Source organism: Marmota flaviventris, chromosome 10 (genome assembly GCF_047511675.1).
Source record: "Marmota flaviventris isolate mMarFla1 chromosome 10, mMarFla1.hap1, whole genome shotgun sequence".
NCBI classification, from domain to species: domain Eukaryota; kingdom Metazoa; phylum Chordata; class Mammalia; order Rodentia; family Sciuridae; genus Marmota; species Marmota flaviventris.
Genome location: NC_092507.1, coordinates 123649886 through 123677302, shown reverse-complemented (window position 1 = coordinate 123677302; position 27417 = coordinate 123649886). Strand labels below are relative to the sequence as shown.

At 49.2% G+C, this 27417-nt stretch overlaps 2 protein-coding genes across 2 annotated transcripts; one reads left to right on the top strand and one right to left on the bottom strand.

Moving 5' to 3' along the window:
* Nucleotides 1–8574: 8574 nt before the first annotated feature.
* Nucleotides 8575–9764, top strand: Bola1 (bolA family member 1). Its single transcript, XM_027953697.2, has 2 exons — nt 8575–8802; nt 9040–9764. The coding sequence occupies exon 2, from the start codon at nt 9043–9045 to the stop codon at nt 9460–9462; it is 420 nt and encodes a 139-aa protein (XP_027809498.1). The 5' UTR covers nt 8575–8802; nt 9040–9042; the 3' UTR covers nt 9463–9764.
* A 1587-nt stretch (nt 9765–11351) lies between these two features.
* On the bottom strand, nt 11352–25516 carry Sv2a (synaptic vesicle glycoprotein 2A). The gene is made up of 13 exons (XM_027953890.2): nt 25438–25516; nt 21111–22052; nt 19778–19958; nt 18883–19034; nt 18650–18783; nt 17976–18065; nt 17641–17751; nt 17389–17477; nt 16494–16658; nt 16158–16291; nt 14452–14658; nt 13711–13870; nt 11352–13118 (listed from the first exon to the last, which is right to left on the bottom strand). Exons 2-13 carry the CDS (start codon nt 21727–21729, stop codon nt 12935–12937), a joined length of 2226 nt encoding a protein of 741 aa, XP_027809691.1. The 5' UTR covers nt 21730–22052; nt 25438–25516; the 3' UTR covers nt 11352–12934.
* Nucleotides 25517–27417: the final 1901 nt, after the last annotated feature.

The window sequence follows — 27417 nt, the reverse complement described above, 5'->3', positions numbered from 1 at the left end:
GACATGCAACACAAAACACAAGTGTGCACACATAACACAATACATACAACACATAACATAATAGTAAAGGCCTTGTAGCTTTTTACAGGTGAAATCCCCATTGCAATGCTCAAAAACTCCACAGTCAAAAAATAAAACTGATCAGAAAAACATTAACCTAGGTCTGTATGAGCTCAAAAGACAAAACAAAACTTCATGATGTGGAAAAGGGCAATAATAAAATAGATATTGAAAAAAGCATCCTGGTTACCACCTGGGTTTGACTCTTCTTTTGATATCCCATCCTTTTTCCTGTAACTTGCATATGGGTCTGAAGGTATTCCCACAAGCAAGCCCCAAGGTTTCTTACATTTAAAATAGGCCTTAATGGTGTTCATTATTCATTAGCCTCCTGGTGTGGGAGAACCACTGTCGCATATGTAAGGATAGCCAAACTGGAATTCTGGATATCAGCTGTTATGGATTTGAGCCAAATCATCTTCTTTTTGGTCTGTAGAAATCGCTTTAGTTAGTCTCTCTGGAATCCAAATTGGCTGCTATTCTCCCTGTGGAAACTCCAGTCAATCACTGGGTCAGGACCTTTCCATTGTCCTGTTAGAATATCCTTCCAAAGTACCTTGGGCTTATGTACTTTTTTTGGACACATGTGCCTTTCCACAGCACTAAGCCCTGATGAATCCAAATTTTAAAAGTTTAGAGTAAAAAGGGTTATTTTAAGTTTATCTTTGGGGTATATATACCCCTTTCCAATTCCGTCTTTTTGCTTTAATAAGTACATTTTAATAGTTTGATGAGCTCTTTCAACTATGCCTTGTCCCTGTGGATTTATGGGATTCCTGTTATATGAGTAATGCCAAATGATGAGCAAAATTGTTTAAAAGAGGTAGAAGTATAGCCAGGGCCATTATCTGTTTTTAACTGTTTTGGAACGCCCACAGTGGCAAAATTTTGTAAGCAATGAGCTATAACATCTTTAGTTTTTTCTCCGGAATGAAGGGAGCCCATCAAAAATCCGGAAGAAGTATCAACTGTAACATGCAAATATTTTAATTTTCCAAATTCTGGCAAGTGTGTGATATTCATCTGCCAAATATGGTTAGGTATCAGTCCTCTAGGATTGACTCCAAGATTATCTTGTGGTAAAAAGGTCACACAATTTTGACATTGTTTTATTATTTGTCTAGCTTGTTCCTTAGTTATTTTAAAATACTTTTTTAAAGTATTTGCATTGACATGGAAGGATTTATGAAAATTTGTAGCTTCTTCTAGCGTAGAAAAAATATGTATGTCATGTGTAATTTTATCTGCTATATCATTGCCCAAACTAAGGGCTCCAGGCAATCCTGTATGTGCCCTGATATGTCCTATAAAGAATGGATCTTTTCTGTCACAGATTAGACTTTGTATAATGGAAAACAAAGAGAAAACAGTAGAGGAAGGGGAAATCCTACCAGCATCTTCAAGGGATACTATAGCATTAACTATATACTGACTATCAGAAAATAAATTAAATACAGAATCTTTAAACATCACAAAAACTTGTAATACTGCATTAAGCTCTACCTTTTGAGCTGATTGTTTGGGTACTAAAAATGTAAAAGTTTGATCAGGGGTAACTACAGCTGCTGTACCATTATTTGACCCATCAGTGAATACATTTGGAGCATTCATGATAGGTGTTTTTCTTGTCATTTTTGGAAAATCTACAGGATGCGAAGACAATAAAGGATTAGATGGTAAGTGGTTATCAAATGAAACATTAGATTTGCACATGATTATTGCCCAAGTATTTAACTCATTAGCTAACTCATCAATTTGGTCCATTTTATATGGAGTAATAATTTTATTGGGAGAAATTCCAAACACTCCCTTTGCTGCTTTTATTCCTTTGAGTATTAATTGTCCTAAAGCCTCAGGATACCTAGTAAGAATAGTGTTAGGAGAATAAGATAAATGTATCCATAATAATGGACCTTCTTGCCAAAATACTCCTGTAGGAATACTTTTTGTTGGTAGTACAATAAATAATAAAGGCAAACTTATATCAATTCTATCCAAATGCATATTTTCCATATATGTTTCAATGATTTTTAATGTCTTTCTTGCTTCAGGGTTAATATGCGGGGTGAATTTGGATCTGATGGACCTTTTAGGATATCAAATAAAGGTCCCAACTCTCCTGTTGGTATGCCTAGATAAGGCCTTATCCAATTTATGTCTCCTAATAACTTTTGAAAGTCATTAAGTGATTTGAGTTGATCTACTCATATTTGAATTTTTGGTGGATGGACCATGGTCGAGGATAATAGAACTCCTAAATAATTGATTGGAAAATTTAATTGTACTTTATCTATTGCTATCTCTAGATTATAATTTTTTAATAAATTTGTAAGTGTGGCATAACATTCTAGCAATGTGTTTTTATCTTTGTGTGCCAATAATACATCATCCATATAGTGAAATATTTGTAGTTCAGGATTTTAATTTCTAAGTGGCTGGATTGCTTTGTTAACATAAATTTGACACATAGTTGGGCTGTTAGCCATCCCTTGAGGGAGTACTTTCCATTCATATCTCTGATCAGGACCTTCATGATTCAGCACAGGGATAGTAAATGCAAAATGTGGACTATCCTCAGGATGAATGCCGCAGTCCGGCTGGCTGGGCAAAATAGCCAGGGGGTGACGAACAACTTGTGTAGATTGATACAGCAGGAATGGGAGCCATTTATTGTAGGACGGGAGGGATATTTATACATTCCACACAGCTTATCTTAATTAGCATAAACTAGATACAGCAGTCAACCAATAAGAAATCTCCACACTTAATGGCTCGCTGGCATTAGTTCACAAACCACTCCCTCTGGCATTTTGCCAGGTGCCATCCAGACTTGTTTACAGACTCTAACATTTTCCAGGCGCCATCCTGACTTGTTTACAGACTCTAACAGATGAATTGGAATTGAAAAAAAATCTTTAATATCTATAACTAAAACATACCAGGTTTTTGGCAAAGCAGACAATTGGGGAATCCCCAATTGAGCAGGTCCCATAATAACCATCTCATTATTAATGGTTCTTAAATCTTACAATAATCTCCATTTACCAGATTTCTTTTTGATGATAAAAATGGGAGGATTATGGGGAGATACGCTAATTTTTGTTTGCCCAGGTCATGGGCTGCTTGTATCTTTTCTTTAGTCAGGGGCCACTGAGGAACCCATACTGGCCTTTCTGATTTCCAAGTAATTTTTATTGTCTCAGTGACCCCTCCTGAAAACCCAAACCATGTCTATCTGGTTTTTTGATCTATTTGTATTGGTGCCACTATACCTTGTCCTTGTTCTCCTAATCCTTTTTCTTTCTTAAAACCTTGTCTAGCCATAATAGTGGGTGCATTTGGATTGATGTTATTTGTTAATGTTAGTCCTAATTGATCTAGGACATCTCATCCCCATAAATTTACAGGAAAATGATCCAATACATATGGCTGTATAGTTCCTTCACATTCTTCAGGATCCTTCCAATCTAATACCATTGCACTTCTATGGGGATTAGTTGCCACTCCTAGGCCTCGAAGCATTTGAATAGCTTGTTGTTTTGGCCATTCTTGACAAGAGATGATGCTAAGGTCTGCACCTGTGTCCAGTAGCCCATTAAATTCATGTCCTTGAATATTTCATTTTTGCATTGGGTGAGAATCTAAATTTAAAGAAAGAATAGCCCAATCTACACCTGTGGAGCCTAATCCCCTGGAACCTCTTTCTATAGTACGACTGGAAAATTTATCATGCAGGCTGGGTGTTATTAATAACTGTGTTATTCTATCTCCTGGTGAAATTACTGATATACCCCTTGGAGAACTGGCTATAATTTTTATTTCACCTTCATAATCAGGATCAGTTACCCCAGGACTTATCATAAGTCCTTTTAGAGTAGAAGAGCTGCGTCCCAATAATAAGCCTACTGTTCCTTGGGGAAGAGGTCCTTTACTCTTGTGGGAATGATTTGAACTCCCATCTCTGGAGTTAGTACTGCTCTGGTGGAGGCACAGATGTGCAATCCTGAGCTCCCTCTGGTTTGTCTAGTGAGGGATCTAATGGATAATGTGTCCTGGGCACTACCCTGATGGTGTTGCTGGGTTCCTCCAATGCCCCGTATATTTGTGGTCGTGAGCCCCGGAGCATGGGGCCCCCCTGTCCATTTTTTGCCAATGGAGCCCAATGTTTTTCTCCACGATATCGTGGGTAAACACCTGGTCCTTGTCCGTTTTTTGATAACGGAGTACCCTCTATGGTGGTTTGAGAACGGCATTCATTAGCCCAATGTCTCCCTCTATGGCATCATGGGCAAATACCCGGTATTCTACCCCTTTGATACCTAGTTTTGTTAAACCGTCCTCCTATGGGGCAACTCCTTTTAAAATGTCCTGTTTGTTCACAATTGTAGCATGTTTTTGGCCTGGCACCTAAAGCCTGTTTTACTGCAGCTGCCACAACTTGCCCTTGTTCGTTAATGTCTCTACATAATTTAATATATGTGTTTAAATCTCCATGTTTCCATGGTCTAATGGCCTCCCTGCACCATCTATTTGCCTGTTCGTAGGCTAGTTGTTTTATTGATGGCATTGCTTGTTCTACATCCCCAAAGATCCTGGTAGCTGTTTGTATAAGGCTATCTACAAATTCAGCGTAAGGTTCATTAGCTCCTTATATTACCTTAGATAATTGACCTTGTGAATCTCCATGCCCCTGTAAAGTTTTCCATGCCCTAACCGCAGCTGAAGTGATTTGTGAGTATATGGCAGGATCACATTTAACTTGTTGCAGCTGACCCTCATAAGGTCCCTCTCCTAGCAACATATCTAGATTTCTCTGAGGATAACCGGCTGCTGCATTTCGCCTAGTCGTCTCCGTGCAAAATTCCTGATTGGCAACCTTCCATAACAGGTATTGTCCTCCATTTAGCACAGTTTTGCACATACTAGCCCAATCTGCTGGCATCATGTTCAAGTTGGTAATGGATTCGACCATACTTACAGTGAAGGGCGCTTGGTTGTTACAGCCTCTTTCAGCTGCTTCACTGTTTTGAAATCTAAAACATGGTAAATTCTCTGCCCTCCTGCCTCCTCAAATACAGGGCATGCTAATCTTTGAGGTCCTGTCTCAGGATCCCATCTATCAACTACGGGGGTCGAGGGCCACTCAGCATATGTTGTCTCCATAGGCGGAGCTGTTGGTTGGACACCCACACCCCCCGGTGATAGAAAGGGGTTAGTAGCAACCTCCCGTTGTAATTTCTCCCCTGATAGCCCTTCCTCCTCTAAACTTTTTTCCTTTGTCTAAGTCGAGAGACTTCCTCTTTTACTTGATGTAAGATGTCTTCTCCTAGACTAAGCAAACAAGATTGTACCAACGTCCATAATGGTAATGTGCCAACTGGCAGAGTTCCTGGGCTTTCCTTTTGTATCTTTTTTAAATCTTCACCATGATGGTTCCATTGTGATATATTTAACAACCCCTCTTTAATGAACCATGGGCTACAACTTTGTATCCTCTTAACGTATGCCCTGTTCTTGATTTTACTGAGATGCCTCCTTCCTCTAGCACTTTATTTAATGCCCTTTCGGTTTGGTTCTTATTAATTTTTAATTCCATATTTCCGTGATGAAGATACCCCTCACTAAGATAATGCAAAAGAAAACGGAGACAAAATGAAACAAAAATTCATTATATCAGCCTTTCTATCCTCCTGAAATGTCCATCCGTCCTTTCTCCCTATCTGTTCCTCAGATGCAAATAGTTTTTCCTCAGATGTGAGCGGTTTTTCTTCAGTCCCTCCCACCTCCAGGGACAGGCAACTTAAAACAAAAGCGAAACAAAAGGAAAGAAGAATCTTTAAATGGCTACCCATCCTCTCGCACTGCCCTCAGGGGCGAGCAGTTTACCTTATCACTTACCCCCAGGCATTCCCCGTGTGGGCCACCATATGCCACAGTCTGGCTGGGCACAAGTCACAAACCACTTGAAGATTCAAGCAGGAACGAACTTTATTTTTAGAACTCACACAGCACACTGCCCACTCCAACTCTCCAGGAACTCCTCTAGAGCTCCACTGGAACTTCAGGAACTTCTGGAGCACTCAACCAGAACTCAACCCGGGAACTCCACCCAGGTGAACTCTCTAGGAACTCCCTGAGAGCTCAAAAATAGTGGGCACCCAAGGCAGCAGGAACCCTCCTTCTGGCAAAATGCCAGGCACCATCTTGACCTGGCCGTGGCTCTCAACACTTGACCAAATATCTGGGTGCCCATGACTGAGTCAATCTGACACATAAAATGTACCATCACAGGGAGTTAAGAGATAAATGTGCTTTATTTCTAAAACTTACTCTCAAGTGGGAAAAATTACATATGTAATGGTAAATGTTAATATTTGGGTAACCTTGGTATCAGGGCAAAGGATATATAGAAATTATTTGTACTATTTTTATAACTTCAAATGCATGAACCTGATAATCATCCTGGATTACTTCCCTTCTCATAACCCATCCATTACCATAACCTGAGGGGTTTTCTCTCCTAATATATGTATTTGTGGTCACAATTTCTCTCCCTTTCCACCAGGACCAGCATTACCACTGCCCTGGTTCAAGTCATCATCATCTCTCATGTAGGCTGCTACAAGACCTTCCAAGTGATCTATGAGCATCTTCCTTTACCTCCTTTGCAATCTTTTCTCCAACCTCCAGTCAGTGATCTTTGCAAAATACGAATGTAAAGTCAATTAAATATAATGCATGATCCTTGATTGTATTATATTTAAATTAAACATTATAAAGGACACCATCTTAGTCGATTTTTATTGCTATGACAAAAATACCACAGATTGGGTAATTTATATAAAAGAGAAATTTATTTTCTCACAGTTCTAGAGACAAGAGAAGTTCAAGACTAAGGTGCTGTCTGGTTCACTATCTGGTAAGGCCAGTTCCTCATAGGTGGCTTTATCTTGGTGTCTTTACTGGGCAGAAGGGAGAGAAGAAGTAAAGTTGCCCCCTCAAGATCAATTGTCAGGCATTACTCTGTTTATGATAGCCCCCTCCAGGCCTAGTAGCCTCATAAGGGCCCCACTTATTAATATCACCACAATCAAGATTAAGTTTCTAGGGACTGGGGTTGTGGCTCACCTCCCATTTGTGAGACCCTGGGTTCAATCCTCAGCACCAAATAAAAAAATAAATAAGTGAAATAAAAGTAGTGTCCAACTACAACTAAAAACTAAATATTAAAAAAAAATATTAAGTTTCTATGCAAATTTTGAAGGGACATATTGAAGCCACAGCAGACACTAATGACACAATTGAGGAAATTTTTTTTAAAAAATTTAACCTTTATTTATTTGTTGTTGTTTGTTTTTTAATGTGATGCTGAGGATCGAACCCAGGACCTCCACCATCCTAGGCAAGCGTTCTATCACTGAGCCATAACTCCAGCCTCTGACGATTGAGGAAATTTGACTATCAACTTTATATTAAATAATAGTGGGGCTGCACTTGTAGCTCAACAGTAGAGCGCTTGCCTAGCATGTGGAGGCACTGGGTTCCATCTTCAGCACCAGATAAAAATAAATAAAGGTATCCCATCTACAACTAAAAATTAAGATAATAAATAATAATAGCATTATATGAATATTTAATCCCTTGAGTGGGGTATTGTGGTTATGTGGAAAAGGAGATGCAGAGTGAGGGTCAGTGTACATAGCAGTGGATTTTTAAAATTTTTTTATCTAACTTAAGTGACTCAGCAAAATAAAACATTTTATTTTATTAATGTTATTATTCATACACATATTTAAAGAAACACAAAGCAACTCTGGTAAAAGGTTATCAGTTCATCTAGGAAAAGGGTAGGTACATGGGCTCCTATTGCACAAGAAACCTTTCCTAAAAGTTTTTAAATTTTTTGAAAGGCTAGGGAAAATATATGGCACTATATAATCTAAATTTCTTGAGTGTGATTGGGTATTAAGGTTATGAAGAGAATATTCTTGTCCTCAGGAGATACAAATCGGAGTACTTAGGGGTGAAATATTATGCTACGGGCAACTTATTTTCAAATGGTACAGTCAGAAGAGTATGTAAGTATATTTTAAAAGTATACATCAAGTACTTAAATATGTAACTATACGTTTAAATTTATGTTTAAATCATGGGTCTAGTGAAAGGTGGAAGTATCACTTTGTACTATTCATCTTTTCTGTGCGAATTGTTTCAAAATGAGAAGATTTAGCAGTATATAAACATATAATATTAGGGATACTAAATAAAAATTAAGTGTACCCCTTGGGAAAAGCTCATCTTCTTACATATCTACTTAAAACTTGATGCGGCTCAGAGGTTGGGAGCCCCGGTACCCGGCCCCTCCAAAGGAAAGGCGCGCGAGCTTCCCACCGCCTTAGCTGGGGCTCCACCCCGCGCCGCCCCCGGGCCACGGCCCCGCCCCGCGCCTCCCGCACGGAGTGGGAGCCGGAGGCGGAGCGGCGAGGACCGGGGCCTGCGCAGAGGAGCAGCCCCGCCCGGCCGCAGGGAGACGCGGAACTACAGGTCCCAGGAGCCCCCGGGCACCACGTGACGCCCGCCGGGCCCGCAGCGCGCGGCGAGGACGCGGTCCGACGCCGCCGCAGCTGGGCTGCAGGTAGCGAGGTCTCCCCGGGGCGCCGCGGGTGCCTGGGCCACCAGCTCCACGAAAGCCCGGAGTGCGCGTGGCCACCTCTGCAGCCTCTAGGCTCCTTCCCCGTCCCCGTAAGTGACGAGCGCGCCCTCGAGCCTCCGCTGCCGGTACCTAGCGGCCAGCTGCACACGTCACACAGCGGGGGGCGGCGCGGGGGCCGCCGAGTCTGGGGTCCCGGCGCGCCCCCTGCGGGAGCCCGGGGCGGCTGTCGTGGGGAGGGCCGAGGGTCGTGGAGGCCGGAAGCTGGCCGGAGACTCGCCCCGGCGGCGGCCCTGCCCTCACTTCTCGCGTCTGCGTTTCCGTCCTAGCGGATGCCGATACCGAGTGGACACCGGTTCCAGCGCCTGGTCTCCATGGCCACCCGCGTCGGCTTGTCCCGCGGCAGCGCGGGACCCGGGGCCGTCGGTCCGGTCGAGGCAGCGATTCGTGCGAAGTTGGAGCAGGCCCTGAGCCCCGAGGTGCTGGAGCTGCGCAACGAGAGCGGCGGCCACGCCGTCCCGCCGGGCAGCGAGACGCACTTCCGCGTGGCCGTGGTGAGCTCGCGCTTCGAGGGACTGAGCGCCCTGCAGCGGTTCCGGCTGGTCCACGCGGCGCTGTCGGAGGAGCTGGCCGGGCCGGTCCACGCTCTGGCCATCCAGGCCCGGACCCCTGCCCAGTGGCGGGAGAACCCGCAGCTGGACACAAGCCCCCCCTGCCTGGGTGGGAGCAAGAAGAGCAAGAACACTCCCTGACACCAGCTAAGGGGGAGGACGGCATCCGAATGGGCGCATGGGGGTCAGCTAGTGAACCACGACCGCCTTGCCGTGATCTTTAGGGGTGTCCCATCCCGTTGGCACACTCGCATTTCCCAAAGACAGAAGCCGAGGTCACACCAGTTAGCCCAGGAAGGGCGGCCACCCGCCACTGCGCTCCCTGTGTACTAAGGAAGGACTGACTGCCTAGCTGTTGCTGTTAGTGTTGACTTGCCGGGAAGGAACTACACCAGTCCTGAGGGGTGGAAACTGCCCTGTGCATTAAAAGAGCAATTACCATATGACTGCATTGCCGTGTTCTCAGTGGCTATTGAATTGGTGTCACAGTGGGTGTTTTGTATTGTTTGGTACTGGCGATTGAATCCAAGGTCACTTAACCACTGAGCCACATCCCCAGTCCTTTTTTTAAGTTTTGAGACAGGATGTTGCTAAGTGGCCGAGGCTGGCTTTGAACTTATGGTCCTCTGCCTCAGCCTCCCCTTCCAGAGTCGCTGGGATTACAGGCCTATGCTGCTTGCACCTACCAGGCTGTAGTAGTTGTTCTTGAGAAAAAAATATTTGTAGACTAGGGAAGTCAAAAAGGGATTCATGGGGAAAGTGAACTAGTTTGATCTCTAAAGAAAGGTGGAATTAAACCAGAAAAGAGAGGAAAGGTGTTTCAAGCAGGGGAAAGAACCTCAGCAAAGGAGTAGAGGTTGGACTGAGCAGATATTAGTCAAGGCAGCGGTTATGGGCAGGAACACATTTGAATTTCATATTGGTGTAACGTTTAGCTTTTTAACAGCCTGTCAGTTTCCAAAAAGTGTTTGCTTATAAGGAAAAAAAAAAAACTTTTAAAAAACCACTTGAGTGGGGAGTGGGGGCAACTAGAGAATAATTACAGAAGACAGAAACCTTTATGTAGCCCTTTTGTATATGAGCCTTACCGGCGTTACATCATATTTCTGAGGGGAGCTCAAGTAATATCTACATAAGCAGCTTTCTTATAATCTCAATGTGTAAATTATTAGAGAAAAAGTGTGGTTAACATGTATCTTGATAATTTCTGGCTAAAGAATTTTTAGGCTGGGACTGGGGTTGTGGCAGAGCACTTGCCTAGCATGTGTGAGGCACTGGGTTTGATCCTCAGCACCACCTTAAAAAATAATAATAATTTTAAAAATACTGTGTTCACCTATAACTAAAAAATAAATATTAAAAATTTTTTTAAAAAAAGAATTTTTAGACTGCATCTGGTTGGGCAGTAGGGAGTCATTGAAGAATTTTGGGTATAGGCATGCCAAAGAGCATTTGGAAACACGACTGATCTAGCAGTGACATCTGTGGGGGTTGGCATGGGAAATTGGAGGCAGAGATGGATCAGGAGTGGAGGGGGGACCTTGACTTGGAGGGCATCTGTGGGGATGGAAAATGAAGTAGTTGACCTGAGAGGTACTATAAAATTAGAAAGGCAGTGGACAGAGTGAGAGGGGAGTTTGAGGTCAGTTGCAAGTAGTGCATTTCAGATTTCTTCATAGGGAAGAATTCCTGAGGAATCTTGTTCAAAATGTAAATTTGAGGCCTTCCCTGCCACCAAAAAAAAAAGGGGGGGTGGTGATCCCACAAGTCAAGAGTAGAGTCTGGAATCTATTTTCAAAGGCACACCAAAAGATTTGGAGGAATCATTCCTTGTTTTCAAACCCAGGAGAGTTGACAGGGCTCTCCAAGGTGGGAAGGTCGAGATGGGGAGTATGATACATCTTGTTATTCTGGCCTCCAGATTGGAGGGGGACATGTTCTTCCACCACCATTTACCCTTCCAGGACTCTCAGAATGGACTTAGATGTAGGCAGAGGCCAAGAAGTCGACACAGCCATTTTGGATTTTGAGGATTTATTTCCTTTTATTTTTCACCAGTATTGTTCATTCTTCACATCAACAGAGATGGGTTTAGGGTTCCCCAGGAGAGCGAGGAAGATGGATGGGTCTCCTGGAGGGTATGGGAGGGGGCTACGTCCAGCAAGTGAGGGGTGAGGGAAGAGGGCACACACTCGTACACTGGGCACTGGAGGAGAAGGCGGTCCTTTGAGCACAGACACCAAAGAGTTAAACAGTCACCACCTGGTCGGTGTTACAAAATAGGAGAGTGACCATAGGGTGAGGGCACCAGACGCAGCATGAGGAGGGTGAATTTGGATTTTCTTGTTGTTATTTTCACTTTTTCCTTTTAACTTTTTTTAAACATTTTACAAACAGCTAAAAACTACAACACATCACAGCTACGGTAGGGTGGGAAGAGGGCACCAAAGAGCAGCCGCACATATTAGGGTGGACAGGGCAGCCTAACCTACAGAGGCTATTGTGTGGAGGGTGGGAAGGGGAAACTGAGGCTTCTGGTCCCCGCATTAGGGCCCCTCACTTGCTGCTGAGCCTCCCCCACTTCTAGAGAAGATGCCAGGAGGGCCCCGCTTCCTGCCCCTGCCCCAGCGCCTTGTGCTTTTGGGTCTGCTGGTTGACCACAGGCCTGTCTTCCTTTCCTCCCGGCCCCCCTGCCAGTGAGGGGACCCGCTGGGGATGGAGGGGAGGGCACTGTGCTCCTCCTACTCCAGGAGAAGCCAGGCTTGAGGGGACGGGCAGCGACGGCCTCCCTGCCCAGGTGCCCTCAGGCCCCCTAGAATGCAGGCTCATCCCCAAGGCCCAGGTTCCTCCCTCCCAGGCCCAACAGAGACAGATGAGGGAGTACTGCGGGAGGCAGGGTTGTGTGTGTCGTTGAAATTACCCTTAGCTTAGATTTTAGGACAGTAGAGTGACACCCCACCCCTTGGCACATACACACACACACACATAAGTGTACACACATATTCACACACAGTCTAAGCTGCCTCAGAACTTAATATATAAATAAATAAGAATCAGAAAGTAATTCCATAAAATCCAGGCTTCAGGTTTCCAGCCCAAATTGAGGGAAAAGTGGAGGCCAGAGGGCTGAGGTTCATTGCTTCTCCCCAGCATCCATTGGGAGGTGTGAGAGGGCACACTCGGCCCTCGGACCCCAAGTTCTTTTGGTCCATGATCTACACCCAAGCCTCAGCCCCCGAGATAACTGCGTACCCGTGATTTCACAAGGGCCTAGGCTGAGGGGACGAGGGGAGGGGGGAGCCTGTTCTGGAACCGCGGGGGCAGGGAAGCAGGGGCCCCTCACTCACACCGGGGAGATGGGGGGCTCAGCCTTCTCTTGTGCAAAGTCAAGGGCGGTAGGTGAGGAGTAGTGCTTCACCCCCAAACTGGGCGAAGAGCCTTCCCTGCAGTCCCTGCCCACGGGGATCACACACATGCACACGCACGCACACACAGCTAATCACAGGGAACTGGGAGCCAGGTTCCGGGGTCCAGGATGGCAGGTCAGGGAGGAGAAAGAAGGGAGTTGTTGGTCTCACAGTGTGCCTGCCACCCCCAAAGCCCCAGAGACCCCTCACTGCAGTACCTGCCCCCGGGTCTCGGGCAGCTTCAGGGCCAGAGAGCTGCCGAGGGCGAGGGCGGCCGAGGCGAAGAGGATGGGGGCAGCCTTGGTGATCCCCACAAAGGAGGTGAAGATGCTGATCCCCAGCACGGCGGCCAGCTTGCACAGGGCATTCAGGAAGCCAAAGGCCGTGGTCCTGCCCAGGAGTCCCAGTGCCACGGAGGGCAAGGCCCAGCAGTGAGGCAGGGAAGAGCGGGCGGGCAGAGAGGCGAAGTGGAGGAAGATGGCAGGCAGTGCGCAAGGGGGAGGAGGAAGGATGGTGAGGCAGGAGAGGGAGGGGACAAGGAGGGAAAGAGATCAAAAACGAGGTTAATATTTAAGACCACCAGGAGCAGATACAAAAGCTACCAGCTGGGTTGTTTGTTTGTTTGTTTTTTGGTACTGGGGGTTAAACCCAGAAGTACTTTACCACTGAGCCAGGTTCCCAGTCCTTTTTGATTTTTAATTTTGAGGCAGGGTCTCACTAAATTGCTTAGGGCCTTGCTTAGTTACTGAGGTTGGCCTCAAACTTGTGATCCTCCTGCCTCAGCCTCCCACGTCACTAGATTACAGGCAGGAGCCACCAGGCCCGGCCAAAAGCTACCCGCCCTTAGAAGAGTAATTCAGTGGGAACTGTATCCTCCCACCCCTCAAGGTGTTCTTCCTATTCAGCCCTCTTCTTCACACCACTTCTCACCTGCCCTCTGGGCCCTAAGCCTCCTGCCCTGCCCCCACCACACTCCAGCTACCTCTTGTCCGAAGGGTAGAGTTCAACGGTCAACACGTCCAGCGCGTTCCAGGATGCAATGCTGACCCCCCCAAAAAGGCAGAGCAGAGCAATCATGGCCGACTCGCTGTTCCCAAAAGACAGGAAGAAGCAGGAGACACAGGACATCACACTGGAGCCAGCTGGAGCCAGAGGAGAAAGCGAATGAGCCTGGCTGCCATGCCATCGGTCGGTGCCATCGACAGCTCCGAGGCCGCCCAGGACGAGACTCTCTTCCCAAGGCAGCCAAAGGAGGGCTTCTCACCTGTCCCCAGCGTCCCTGTCATTATCTGTTCACTAACAGCATCACTAGCCCTCAGTGATGTGGGTTCAGTGCCCACTGTGGGCCCAGCTGCCTGACGCTGGTTGACATGCATCAGTCTAATACGTCAACACCAGGAGGCAGGTCCAGGTGTCACTCCCCTGTTGCACACGACAGCCAGGCCGCCTGCCTCGGTGGCAGTGCAGCTGAGACTCCTACTCCTAACCTCACAGCCTGTGCCCTATCTGTCCTTGCTACTCTGCCTGCCTCCTGTACCCCCGAGAAGCTTCCGGGTCAGGCCCGTCCCATTCCTGCAGCAGCCCCTGGACAGCAAATGTGAGAGGGAGAAGTCCTCTGGCCCGTCTCTTCAGAGAACCAGAGGGGAGGCTGACGACACTCCCCCAGCCCCTGACTCCCCAACACGCTCTGACCTAGACGGCCACCACGCGCCTCTGCCCTCACCGAGCATCCTGAGCCTGCCAATCTTGTCCATGAGCAGGGCAGACACGATGTTTCCAGGAAGCACTGCCAGGGTCCCGAGGAAGCTGACAAAGTACACCATGTAGGCACCTTCTCCGGTCCCTGTCACGTCCAGTGGGCAGCCCTCCTTGTTGTGCAGGAACGTGCTGTTGACCAGACGGCTGTTCACAAACTTGTACTCAAACAGGTCTGAGGAGGAAGGCCAAGACAGGGCAGGCGGTCACGCCACGGGAGACAGAGGCTGCCGCTGCTCCTGGCACAGGGCTCCGTGGTTTTGTGGGGTTTCGCAGGAGGGGGCTCTCAAAATTTGCCCAGACACTCATTGCAAAACAGTGAATAACATCACCATGGGAACTCGGAACCGGTATGAAAGATGATGACCATAACCAAACAGTGACGTTTCCAAGGTTCCCATTACTACCCCGATTCTTGTTGGTTCTTTGTGTTCACCTGAGCTGACTAGGAGCAATCACACCACCTAGGTCTCAAATCTTTTTCTAGGGAAAAAACCAGACAGTCAGACCGTAGTAGCTGAAGAACCAAAAATCCTATCTATTATTTTCTTTCTGCAAGGTGGGAAAAGTTCACCCAATGCTCCGTGTGGAAGTGTCATACCTCAATCTGGCTCACAAGGACGGCACTTCGTGTGCATACAGTTTGAGAATCGCTGTTAAAGAAGTACATGAATATAATGATTCCCAACATTTTTCCCTATCAAATATCCCTTTTATTGCTTTGCTTTTTTCCGGGGATCCTGTTTTGAACTATTTTTGCCTTCTTCAAAAGTAGCCAGGTGCGGTGGCACACGTCTGTAATCCCAGAGGCTCAGGAGACTGAGGTAGGAAGATCACCAACTTAAAGCCAGCCTCAACAACTTAGCAAGGCCCTAGGCAACTTAGTCAGACCCCGTCTCTAAATAAAATATTAAAAGGGGTTGGGGATGAGGCTGAGTGGTTAAGCGCCCCTGGTCTAAAAATATGTGTGTGTGTGTGTGTGTGTGTGTGTGTGTGTATATACACTGGTGGGCACTGTGGCACATGCCTGTAATCTCAGCAACTCAGGTGGCTGAGGTAGGAGGATTGAAAATTCAAAGCCAGCCTCAGCAATTTAGCAAGACCCTCAGCAACTTACTGAGAGCCTGTCTCAAAAGAAAAAAAAATAAAAAGGACTGGTTATGTGGTAAAGGGCACCAGTACTGAAAAAATATACATTTAATACACTGAATTATTATAGTTCCAGCCAAAAGCAAAGGAACTTGATATCTTTGTCAGATATTCTATCACAGAAAAATGTCCACTACTCATTGGATTTCCCAGATTATTGGTAGTAGCTGCTGGGAGCCATTAGCCAAGTAGGTATGACAATTTCCTTGCCAGCGTACCCCATGTTGCTGACATGTTGCAGCGACATTGAATGTAGGTGACCTTGCTCAAGGACCAAGGCAGATTAGGGTGTTCCTGGTTTTAAGATAATCCTGTTTAGGGCGTTCCCAGTTTAGGTTCCAGGTTTAAGGTTTAAGATTATTCCTGCTGGGAATAGGGCGTATCCTGCTGCCTGAGTTCCCCTTGAGTAGCCACGAAGCTCCCATGCCAGCTTCCCCCCAGGCCCCCGAGGGCTTCAGGTTGAACACTAGTGAGCAAGGTTCACTGTCCTGTGTCCAGGGGCCACCCACCAGCTCTCCACCTTACCAGTGTTGTAGAACACGGTGCTGATGAATGTGCAGTTTCGGAAGAACGTGTTGCTGGATGTGACATCCTCAAAGTAACACTCTTCAAAGAGTGAATCCTCAAAGGACACCGACTTCAGACGCAGCCCAATGAACCTGCAAGACCAGGGGAGTGAGACATCTTCCCCTCACCCCATCCTCGGCTCTTCCTCCAAGACTTCCTTAGTGAGGTAATGGGCAGCCCCACTAAAGAGAACTAGGTATTTGCCCCAGGCCACCTTGTCTTGAACTCCCAGATTCATCAGAGACAAGGGGAAGAAGGGACAGGGGAGGAGGGAAGTCCAAGGTCCCCACATACTTGTCATTGAAGTACTGCCCTCCTCGGTGGATCTGATTCTCCAGCGTGAAGTTAAAAGTCACATGCTCTACACGCTCCCCAGGGAACACTTTGGTGCGGGCCGCATAGTCCATGGCCTGAAGATGTCGGATCATGTCAGGAAACCAGACGGTCAGACCGTAGTAGCTGAAGAACCAAGGGTAGGGATCAGGACAGATTAGACATCAGAGCCAGGCCGTGCCGACTGAGGGAGAAACAGAGCTGGCCTTTATCAGGGCCCCGTCTCACATCCCTCCCTTCCCAATTACGTGCTTCAGGCGCTCTGTGGTCTTGTGTGCGACCCACGGGACTTCTTACCCACCAAAGGCATTTGCTCTTCCCTCGGCCAAAACACTCTCCCAATCCCCACCCTCAGCCTAACTCCCATGCATTCTTTATATATATAAGTCGTAGATGGACATAAGACCTTTATTTTATTTATTTATTTTTATGTGGTGCTGAGGATTGAACCCAGGGCCTCACACGTGCTAGGCGAGTGCTCTACCGCTGAGCCACAACACCAGCCCCCCTCCCGTCCCTTCTTTAGGATTTAGATTCCTACTCCAACGTCCCAAGTGTTCCCACAATGCCGCCATCACACTGCTCTATCTAGCTCTGACAGAATGTCAACTCCATGAGGACTGCGCACATCTACTTCAGTCCAGCACAGTACCTGCCCCAAACAGAAACTTGATTCTGCTCATCCTACAATATGTTTGTTGAATGAATGAATGGGGTAGAGAAATCGGGTGGCGCGTCGGCGGGTGGGAACAACACCTTCCCTCGTTATCTGTCCCCTGCATTTCCATTTCCCCACCTCTCTCCCCGTCCAGTCACCACGACAACCACACATGGCACATGCCCACTCACTCCTTACCTGAATGACATGGTGAACCACACACCCATCATCATCAGAGTGATACGTCGGTATTCTGGGCCGAAACAAGAGAGAAAATTCCCCCAAACCTACCAGAGCAAAAGCAGAAGGCGGCTGCACTAACTTCCAGCATACACAGACCCCGTGGTTCCGCCCTACCACCTCCCTCCAGTTCATGCCCACCCGCTCACACAGGCTCAAGCCCCGCCTTCCTCTCCACCTGTCCCTCTCCACCATCCCATCCCCAATTACCTGCCCCCCCAGGCTCAGGGCCCGGACCCCCCAGCGCTGGTACCAGGTCCCTGTGTCCGACTGAATCTCAATCAATTCATCCTCCTGATGAATCGTCTTAATGTGGGTCACCTGGAGTCAAAAGAAGGGACGAACAGTCAGACACTCTGTTTCCCAGTCCTGTCCAAGTGCCTCAGTTTCCCTGCGGTAGCAAAATGGGAGACAGAGAGTGGCTATGACACCCGAGAATGTCACCAAGGTAGAACCTGGTTGGAGATGTCTAGGAAAGTGGACAGAAAGGGGCCAAGCAGGGGCGGAGGCTGCGAGGGCTTGGGGGACTGCTGGGGGGGGCTTACTGAGAAGACCCGCTCCGGGTGCCCCTTGGCCCGCATGTTGGTGTCGTGGACCTGCTTCAGCACCATCCAGGCTTCGTCATGCTTCCCGTTCTAGAGCCGCAAACATGAGCCCAGCGTCCAGGTCAGCCCCCTGACTCAGGGCTGCAGAACCCTGCCCCAATCTAAAGACAGCCACCCCCAAACGGTACTTAAATTCCGGCCCATGGGCATGCATCACCCCCAGCTGGAGCTGGCAAGACACAATCAGCCTTGGGCAAGAGTGTAGGGGACAAATGCAAGCACAGATCCTAGGGACTCCCTGGTACATGGAGAGAGACAAGGGAGATAATGAGCAAGTGTGTAGTTAGGAAAGGCAGCACCTGACCCTGCGGGACCCAGGTGTTGTCCGAGGGGGAAGAAGGGTAGGAACGTGCGCAATAAAGCCAGGGCCAGGGCCAGGGCTCCTGACTGCAAAGTCTGAAGCCACACATGGCTGGAGGATTCCCTGTTTCTCCACCCACAGAATCCCTCTGGAGAGACGTTCCAAGGCAAAGGAAGCAAGATAAGTCCCCAGAGTGCAGATCCTTGAGGAAGGAAAACAGTCACGTGGAGCACACAAATCCCACGCGAGAGTTTAAACCGGGGGCCCTGGTTGCCCCCCCGCCCCACCCCTCACCCAGCACAGCCCCATTCACCTCCAGGAAGAAGCGGGGGCTCTCAGGCTGCGTGGTCAGAGCCCCGATGGCAAACACGGACGGGAAGGCGCACACGAGCACGAAGACCCTCCAGCTATGAAACTGGTAAGCAGAGCCCATCTGAAAACTCCATCCTGGCAGAGACAGGGTCATGGCATCAGCCGGGAGGTCAGAGGCCGGGGAGGGGGCGCTCCCACCACAGGGGAGTCCAGGGCTGCCTCTAGGGCTCCTACCGTAGTGGGGAATGATGGCCCAGGCCATGGCAGCCGCGTACACTCCGCCAATCATCCAAAACATGCAGAGCCAGCTCAAGTGCTCCCCACGTTTCTCCTGGGCCAGGAACTCCGAAAAATAGGAGAAGACAATGGGGATGGACCCGCCAATCCTGGACAGCATTTTGAGAATCTAGCATTAAAAAGTGGCCATATTCCCTGTTCCCTGCCCCGTGCTCTGGATCCCCAAGCTCCTTTCACTCTAGACCGACTTTTCAGCGATTCCATCTCACACCTCATGCCCCACCATACCCTGTCACCACCAGCCATCAAGCACACATTGTTGGGACAGTGGGAAACAGACCAGTAGGTCTCAGAGTAAGGGAAGGAAGAGACTTTGACTCTTGATGGTGACTCCAGAGTTGGGAGGGAGGGAAGATAACTGCAGACAAGGGGAATCTCCAGAGGAAAAAATGGACCATGAGGAGTCTGGGGGCAGGTGTTGGGGGAGCAAGCCCGAAGGGGCCTGAAGACAAGGCCGTGGGGTCTCCTGGTGGTTGGGGAAGTGCAGTCGAGCTAGGACAGGCGTCAGACGCTTAGAGATGTAGACGACTGCAAGGTCTGTGGCCAGATGCAGGAGGGATGTGATGACTCCAGGGTCACGAGGACACAGGGTTGAGACTGAGGCCCAGAAGGAGAACTAGGAGTGGGCCGGAGGACCCCGGAGTGGACCAGGCACGGGGACAGCACGTTGGACAGCGGCACACAGGGGAGCCAGCCTGAAGACAATCGGGGCGGAGAGGAACTCATTCCACCCACACCTACCTAAGACCTAGCTGATGGGCCTGACACTGCCGGGCCTCGAGATTCAACAGGGACCACAGCACAGTCCTGTCCTCAGGATGCAGACACTCACCCAACCCCAGAAAGGAGACGGCAGAAGAGGAAAGTGCCATAACCCTGGACGAAGGAGGAGAAGAAGGCGAAGACACTGTTGACTGAGAGCGAGATGAGCAGACACTGTCTCCGACCCAGCCGGTCAGCCAGACCTCCCCAGAAGAAGGCTCCCACCATCATGCCCAGGTAGACGATGAGGCCTGGAGCCGGGAGAAAAACACACAGAAGGGGTGTGAGCAGACACACCTGGATTCCACCCTTCGCTGAGCACTACGGGGACTGAAGAACTTCTAGAAGCTAAGTCGACCCAGAGACCAGAGCGTGCGAGAGAAGATGGATTGTGTGAGCAAAGAGGGAAGGTCATCTCTGCAGACCAGTGGTTCAAAGGCAGGATGCGGAAAACCCGAGCTTTACTCTTCTTCTCTCTCATTTCCGTCTGTCTGTCTCTCTCTCTCTCTCTCACACACACACACACACACACATATCCTGGCTCAACTAGATGAAAGAATGAATCTGCCTATATCCCCAGATCCCCCAGGTGTGTGTGTGTTGGGGGGGGGGGTTCTTCCTACCCTCCCTGCTTTGATGCCCTTGAAACATCAGAAGGTCTCTCTTGTTTCTTGGGAATGGGACTTTGATCCCTTTAATCTTCCCAGGAAATCCCACACACAAAACCCATTCTTTATCCCTTCTAGTCTCAATACTTCTGGTCCTAAAACTCCCCAGATTATTGCTTCCTTCATAAAGTCAGTCATTATTGATCTTAAAAATCACGTATTCCAAACTTTGCACTTTAACCATACCCAAACCCAACCCCAGGGAGAAGAGACCTGTCCAAGGCACAGCAAGACCTAGATCCTTTCTTGGTCAGTCTAAGGGATTTCCCTCTTCAAGGTGCCCATCAGGAAAGGCCATCAGAGACTACTCACGGCCCTGGACACTCCCAAGTCTGAGTGAGAGATGTGGGAGTCCCTACCCCACCACCCCAAACTGACCCTCCCCACTTGGACCAGGGAGTTTGAATACTGCTTCTTGTTCCCCAGTCAGGGAATGAGAGCAGGATAACAAGAGGAAAGGATAAGAAGACAAGGTGAAGCAGTTGCCATCCTACCATCGCTACCTCCTGCGGAACTAAGGAAGACGCCACCACCCATTGGCCCAAGCCCCTCGGTCACACACAACTTTACTGTCCCAACCCCAAGAAGAGGGTGTGTGTGAGGGACAGTGTGTGGAGGCTCCTGGGGCCCTCTGAGTACTCCTTGGAAGCAGGACTTCTAGGGATCCAGTGGGAAGGAGGGAGCATTCCCAGACAGAGGTGGGCGGGAGAGGGTTCCTGTCCCGCTGTCCCTTACCCAGCATGCCCTTGTTGGAGTCAGACAGGCACATGTCCTTCTCAGCACTGGGCAGCACAAAGCCCACCACAAAGACCTCGACGCCATCAGCCATCAGCGCCAGACCAAGCACAAAATAGAGTGTCCACTGGAAGCGGCCATGGCCACACTCCCGTAGGATGGCTTCATATTGCTGGGACAGTTCTTCTCGTTCTTTCCGCCGCTGTGCCTCCCCCCGGCCAGGAGGGCCCTCCCCATCACTCAAGCCCCCTCTCACTCCGGCCAGGGGTGCCCCATCCGCCATCCTCTCTCCTTTGCCCCCCGACTCTGCCCGGGGGATGCCCTGATATTCGCCTTCGTAGATCTCATCATCCTCGTCGTGGCCTTCGGTGGCATCGCTAGATGCACCTCCCTCCTCCTCGTCCTGGGCCCCTTCTCCACGGTAATAGCCGTCGGCAGGGGCAGGGTAGTCGTCGTCATCCTCCTCCTCCTCAAAGCGGGAATAGGACCTTCGGGAGTATTCATCCTGGACCCTGTCCAGGCCCTTCACCACCTTTTTGGCCGCGTGCTTCTTGACCTCCTTGGCGATGTCTTTGGCCCCACGGATGAAAGCTGCCCGGTCTCGGAAGCCTTCTTCCATGATGGGGCTTTGGGGTGCTTCACCGGCTCTGCCTCACTCTCTGCTGCTTTTTCAGAATCTTGCTCAAGGATTTGCGGAGTCCAGAAGACCCCCCTCCCCTGCCCGTTACTTAGCGGACGCAGGGTCCTGTATCTTTGGGCTTGAAATAAAAGAAAATAGGGCCTGGCCAGGGAGTGTCTAGGAGGGAAAAGGGAGACTCTGATCTACACTCGGTTCAGGCAGGTGAGTGGGGAAGGGGGTAGGGCGCAGGGAGGGGGGCCAGCCTGGTGGGGCTGAGCTGGACGGCCAGGATAACTGCTTCTCCTCCAGGAAGCTCTGGAGACCTAGAAAAGGAAGAGATAACAAGGAGGTTGTGAGTCCCAGGGTGGTCCAGAGGCCAATACAGAGCCCCTCTCAACCCAGAACCCCCTCTGGACCCTGTGGAGCAGAGATGTTCTCCTTCCTTTAAGCCACCACTCAGTACACGGGGATGAGATGGCTGTGATCTTTGAGCTTGGAGGGCAGGCCCATGGGATTTGCTCCAGTCACCTACCCTGCCTCACATTAAGATCAGAGCCCTTATTTCATCCCCAATCTGCAAAGATAAAACAGGAAATAGAAGAAACCAGAATTCCCTTCTCTAGCCTGGTCTGGGGTTCCTGCTGGGGGCGGAGCTTGAGGAGGATGGTAGGGAGACCAAGGCTCCAACCTGTGGCCTTCAGTGCCCTGGTGGCATCTGAAGGTGGGGCCCAGTTCTTCCCTCAGGCTCCATGTTTACAGGCCTCCTGAGGAGAGGGTTCTCCCAACATTGCTGAGCGGGTAAAAGCTCAGCTTCCAGAGTCAGATGAACATGGGTTTGACTTTCTGCTTCAGTGTTTACTAGCTAAGTGAGTCAGCCATGTTTCGAATACCCAAGCCTCAGTTTCCGCTTATCTAAAAATGGGAAAGTAAGAATTAAATGACATAATGCATGTAAGTTCCTTGTCATGGTACCAGGCACATAAAAATTAATAAATAAAGACTAGCTTGTACTATAATTGTGGTGACAGTAACATAGTGTGATGCCCTGTACTCCCTTACAAGGTCCCAAAACAAAAGCCATGTCTGGATACTCTTTAGGGTGATCAGCAGAAAGGGACATGATCAAGGGGAATGCTAGTTCAGCACAAAGTGCATGAGAGTTAGATCACCTAAGTCGAAATCCCAAACACTGCCACTTGGTAACTGTTCTTAAGCAGGTTACTTAACCTCTCTAAGCCTCAGTGTCCTCATATTGAAATTGATAATAAAATTGGGAGAATCTCTATTTCTCAGTGACAGTATAAGAATTTAATCTCACAGTAGGTATTAATGTTAGTCTTCCTTCCTCCTTATTGTATTGGTAAGTGTCAAAGAAGCAGGAGGCAGCAAGGGACAAGCAGGGGTCACACTTAGATACTGTTGCCCAGTATCCTCCCAGGAACCCTCTGACTTGGTTTAATTCCAGCATCTGGGGCTGGAATCTCCCTTCAGAGAAACATGGGAAGATCCAAACATGGGAGACTTGGAACTGAGTAGGCCAGAGGTAAGATCAAAAGCTAGGAAAAGTGATGACTGGCTGCCACCTTCCTTCAGAATGTCCTACCTGGGACCCCTTTCATTGGTGGGAAAGGAAACGACTGATCAAACTCCTACATTGCTAACATTGAGGTCTGCGGCCTGTAGTTGTACCTCATTCTTCCAGAGCCTCGCTTCCTAATCCCCCTAATCCTTTCTGCTTCTCCACCAAGAGTCAAGGAAAAAAAAACTCCACAAATACCGCATTGCGTAGGTGGCTGGTGGAGACTGAAGGGGGCCTTGGGCCTCCCCCCACCAAAAAAAAAGACATCTTCCAAAGGGCGGCATGGGATAACCCCTTTCTGTCCCAGGAAACAGGAGAAGCAGGCCCAGATTCAGATCAGAGGTCGTCCTCTTTAAAATACTCTGCTCCTTCTTCTGCTCCCACCCATCCAGGGCCTTCTTTAAATGTGACAAATACACACACACACACACACTCACAATCTAGTCCCAGTACAAGAGGGTAAGTAATGCTATGTGACTCAGAAAGAAGCACTGGCAATCACAGCCTTACCCCCTCAGGACAGATGTAAGCAGTGGACCACAGTGACCAGAAGCAGTGACCCCTATGTCACCTTCTTTTCTTGGTGGTTCAGGGCCCAACCATCCTCCATGAAAGAAAGGGAAGTGTGGAATCCCCTCAGTGCATGGCAGTTTGCATCCCCTTCCTTTCTTTCCCAACCAGGCTCTGCCCCCAACCCTGAGGGAAGCAGATGGATCCACCAGGAGCCATACCCCGTGTTTGTTGACACTGTTTACCCCTGAGAGGTGCGTGTGGGGTAGGGAGGGCTCAACAGCCAGCTCCCCTGGGGCCAACAAACCCAGGAGGGAGAGGAAGAAGACAAATTCTTTGAGCTGGTGAGGAAGTGATGCTATTTTTAGCCCCAAAAGCAGCACAGAGTGGCTAAGCCTGTAGAAGAGACAACACTTGCAAAGGTTGGAGGTTAAAGAAGACAAGATTCATGTTTACGGGTCCCTTTAAGGCTGGCTGGCTTCACCTGACCAAAAAACGTGCCCAGATTTCTGCAGTGGGTGTAAAGGGCAGATGGGAGATCTCCTGAGCAACTGCTTCCCTTCAGGACAACTGGCACCCCTCATCAATCCCCCTGGCTCTGGGGGCCACCCAGATCTCCAGCCCACCCTACTTCAGGTGACAAGGTCATTAAGAAGCAGCCACTTATCAAAACATCTGGGGGTGGGGGTAGGAGTAGATGTGGCAGACACCAGAACACCCCTCCCTGTGACAGCTAGGTGATTGGGTCTCAGCCCCCACTCCAGGACCAACACGGCTGTGCCTCCCTCCCCACATCCTATCCACGGCTAGGAAGATGGGAGCATCCACAGTTCTGAGGGGGGGAAATGAAGGTGTCAGCTGAGAAGGCACCCGGAGCAGTCACACAGAGAGGCAGACAGGCAGGGACACAAGGAGACACCTCCATACACAAGGGCTTCGAGAATGCCCCTACCAGCATTTTTGGCCACCTCCACCACCGCCCCAGCCCTAAGGGATGAACCCCTAGAATTCACTGAATGGCTCTTCCCAGGGCCTCCCCACCCTTGGTTCTAGACAAGTGCCCACCATCACTGGCACCCCCACCACCAGAAGTAATGCCTTCCAGCCCCTCCACGGGGCCTGGACACCTGGTCCTTGCGGTCTCGGTGGTCCCATTCTTCATTCCCCTTCCCTCCATCCTTCACCTGCCCTTCCTCCCGGCCCCCCACCCTCCCAAGTCCAGGCTAGCAGACTGAGGCAGCATCCATTCTCTGGTCCCAGCCAAGGTCATTTATCATTCATGGGGGGAGCACGTCCAAGTGAGGAGTGGACTGGAGTTTGAGGGAGCCCCCTCCTACCCAACAACCCCCCACTAGGTTAACCTCCGCAGAGAGGGTAGTGGGAATCGGCCAGGGAGAGAACGCCCCTCCTCAGCACATGCATGCACAGCTCCATACGTGTGCACCTCCGGAGCGGCACAGCGGGATGCAGGTCCAGGTCCCAAACATCACCGACACCCCCACCCCTAGAGCGGGGGTCGGCCGCCCCCCAGAAGCAAAGCATCGGAGGATAAAATGGCTGCAAGGCAAGGATGCTTCTGCCAGGGGCGGGATGGAGGCGAGGGATGAGGAGGGTCTCACCTGCCTGGGTTCCCCGGTACGGGGTCGGGTAGGGCGGGGGTCCAGCAGCGGGGCTGGGGCGGCAGCGGCGACCGACCGCGGTCGCGGGGAAGCGGCACTGCAGACCTCAGCAAACCCCCCACCGCCACCACGCTCCGGCCCCGCCTCCGCCCCGCCCCCCGCCCCGGACTCGGGAGAGACCATTGTGGGGGGAGAGATGGGGAGGGGACTCGGAGGACGCGGAGAGGAGGAGAGGTCTGCAGGGGGCTGTCGCAGGGACAGCAGTAAATGACACACAGCCCTTCCCAGTCCCTTCCCTGTAAAAGGTGAAAGAAACTAAGGAAAGACAGAAACAGCGATGTCAGGAAGACGGATGGGAAGTGGGAAAGGAGGTGGCGAAGGAGGCAGCCTCTTCTTAGCACCCCAGCCCCAGGATGGCCAACCCAGGATCCCATGGGTTCTTGCTGCCTTGAGAGTACCTCGCTCTTCTCCACCGCTGTCAGGCAAACTCCTTCCCTGCAACCCTCTCCCAGGTCGGGAGTGTTCAATCTTCACCTCTACCTGGCTATTTTAGTGAAAGTAGAGTTAACAAGGTGTGGTTTCTATCCTGAACGGCCAGAGGCAGACTCTGGAACCCTGCCATGTCTTTCCTGCAGAAACAGTCCAGACTATTTGTCTACAATGCAGACTCCTCATCTTATCATCCTCCTCCATTCGGTGGGTGGTAGCAGAGGGGGACACAGGAGAAACCGAGTGAGCACTTGGAGAAGGTGAGGGTTTTTTACAGGGCTGACCAACTGGACATTTCCTCTTCTATACTTAAGCTCCAATAACTCAACAAGGGGTCCCCTAGATTCCCTTCTCTGCTTTATTTTCCTCGCCTCACCCCTATGCATATATGCATGCACACACACTTCTACACTCTGCTTGCAGAGCAGGGAGGACTGGATTAGGTTCGGTTCTTTCATCTTTCCTTTGCCTCTGTATGCAAAACCTGGACTCAAGAGATCTAAGATATACCACTTGGTGACATGGTATGTCCATCCCTGATGACCATTCCCGCTCCAGAGGCAACAGGATATCTGGTGATTTAAAAAATGGGCACCCTCAATGTTTCTATTCCAGGTAAGGCCTTAGGATCACGGACCAAGGGCTCTGACTTGGGTTCTCTCTTCTAACATGCTGTTTATTGGCTCTTGGCCAAGTCCCATGCCGTTGTTTTTTGTCTGGAAAATGGGGTGTCTTGGACTAGATGTTGCATCAGGTTCTTTTCAGATTTAAGAGTGTATGATTCCTCTTTATTAAATGTGGCAGTTTCAGAATGCTGGAATATATTACATAGAGAAAGCTGACAGCCTATGACTAAGGAAATCTCACAGGTGACATTTGACATGTTGACTTTACCACTGAGAGAGATGCGGGCCTGAGTTTTGTAGGCTCCAAAGCTGGACTTTGAAAACATTTGTTTATGCCAACAAAGTTTACAATTTGCTGAAATACAAAGCCATAATACACATTTTCTATAAAAATGTAACTGTTATTCAGACTGATAACTCATGTTCTCTTCCTGCATCCAAATCAGAATCATAATGTTGATGTATAGATAAATGCGCAAACAACATACCTCCAGCAGACAACTTGTATCTTTAATGGCATCTGGCCATCCCCACTAAGGACTCATGCCAATGGGTCCAGAAAACTCTTCTTGGCAAGAGTACCCTCACCTCTATACTATAGGCAGCCCTGCCAGCGCTCCTAGACGACTGGAAATCTGATGGCTGAAGCAGTTTTTCCAGGATAGAACTTGGAACGACTCTGCCCATGTGGGCTTCAGGGACTTTCCTTTTACTAAGCTTTCATTGCTGATCCTTCTTCAGGTAGATACATTCGTTATTTAAATATGTGAATATTTCCAGTTAGGTTATAGCTACGTTCTGCTGGCAGGAAGCCATTTCTTCTCTTTAAAGGTGGATTTGTATACTCTGCCCTGATACATTACTT

Excerpts from the sequence above, each read along its gene's own strand:
- Bola1 (XM_027953697.2), top strand. The coding sequence starts at position 9,043 with ATGCCGATACCGAGTGGACACCGGTTCCAGCGCCTGGTCTCCATGGCC.
- Sv2a (XM_027953890.2), bottom strand. The coding sequence starts at position 21,729 with ATGGAAGAAGGCTTCCGAGACCGGGCAGCTTTCATCCGTGGGGCCAAA. Across the intron at positions 18,784-18,882 it reads GGCCATCATTCCCCACTACG|GATGGAGTTTTCAGATGGGC; the intron begins GTAGGAGCCCTA and ends TGTCTCTGCCAG. Across the intron at positions 17,752-17,975 it reads ACCCGGAGCGGGTCTTCTCA|GTGACCCACATTAAGACGAT; the intron begins GTAAGCCCCCCC and ends TTTTGACTCCAG.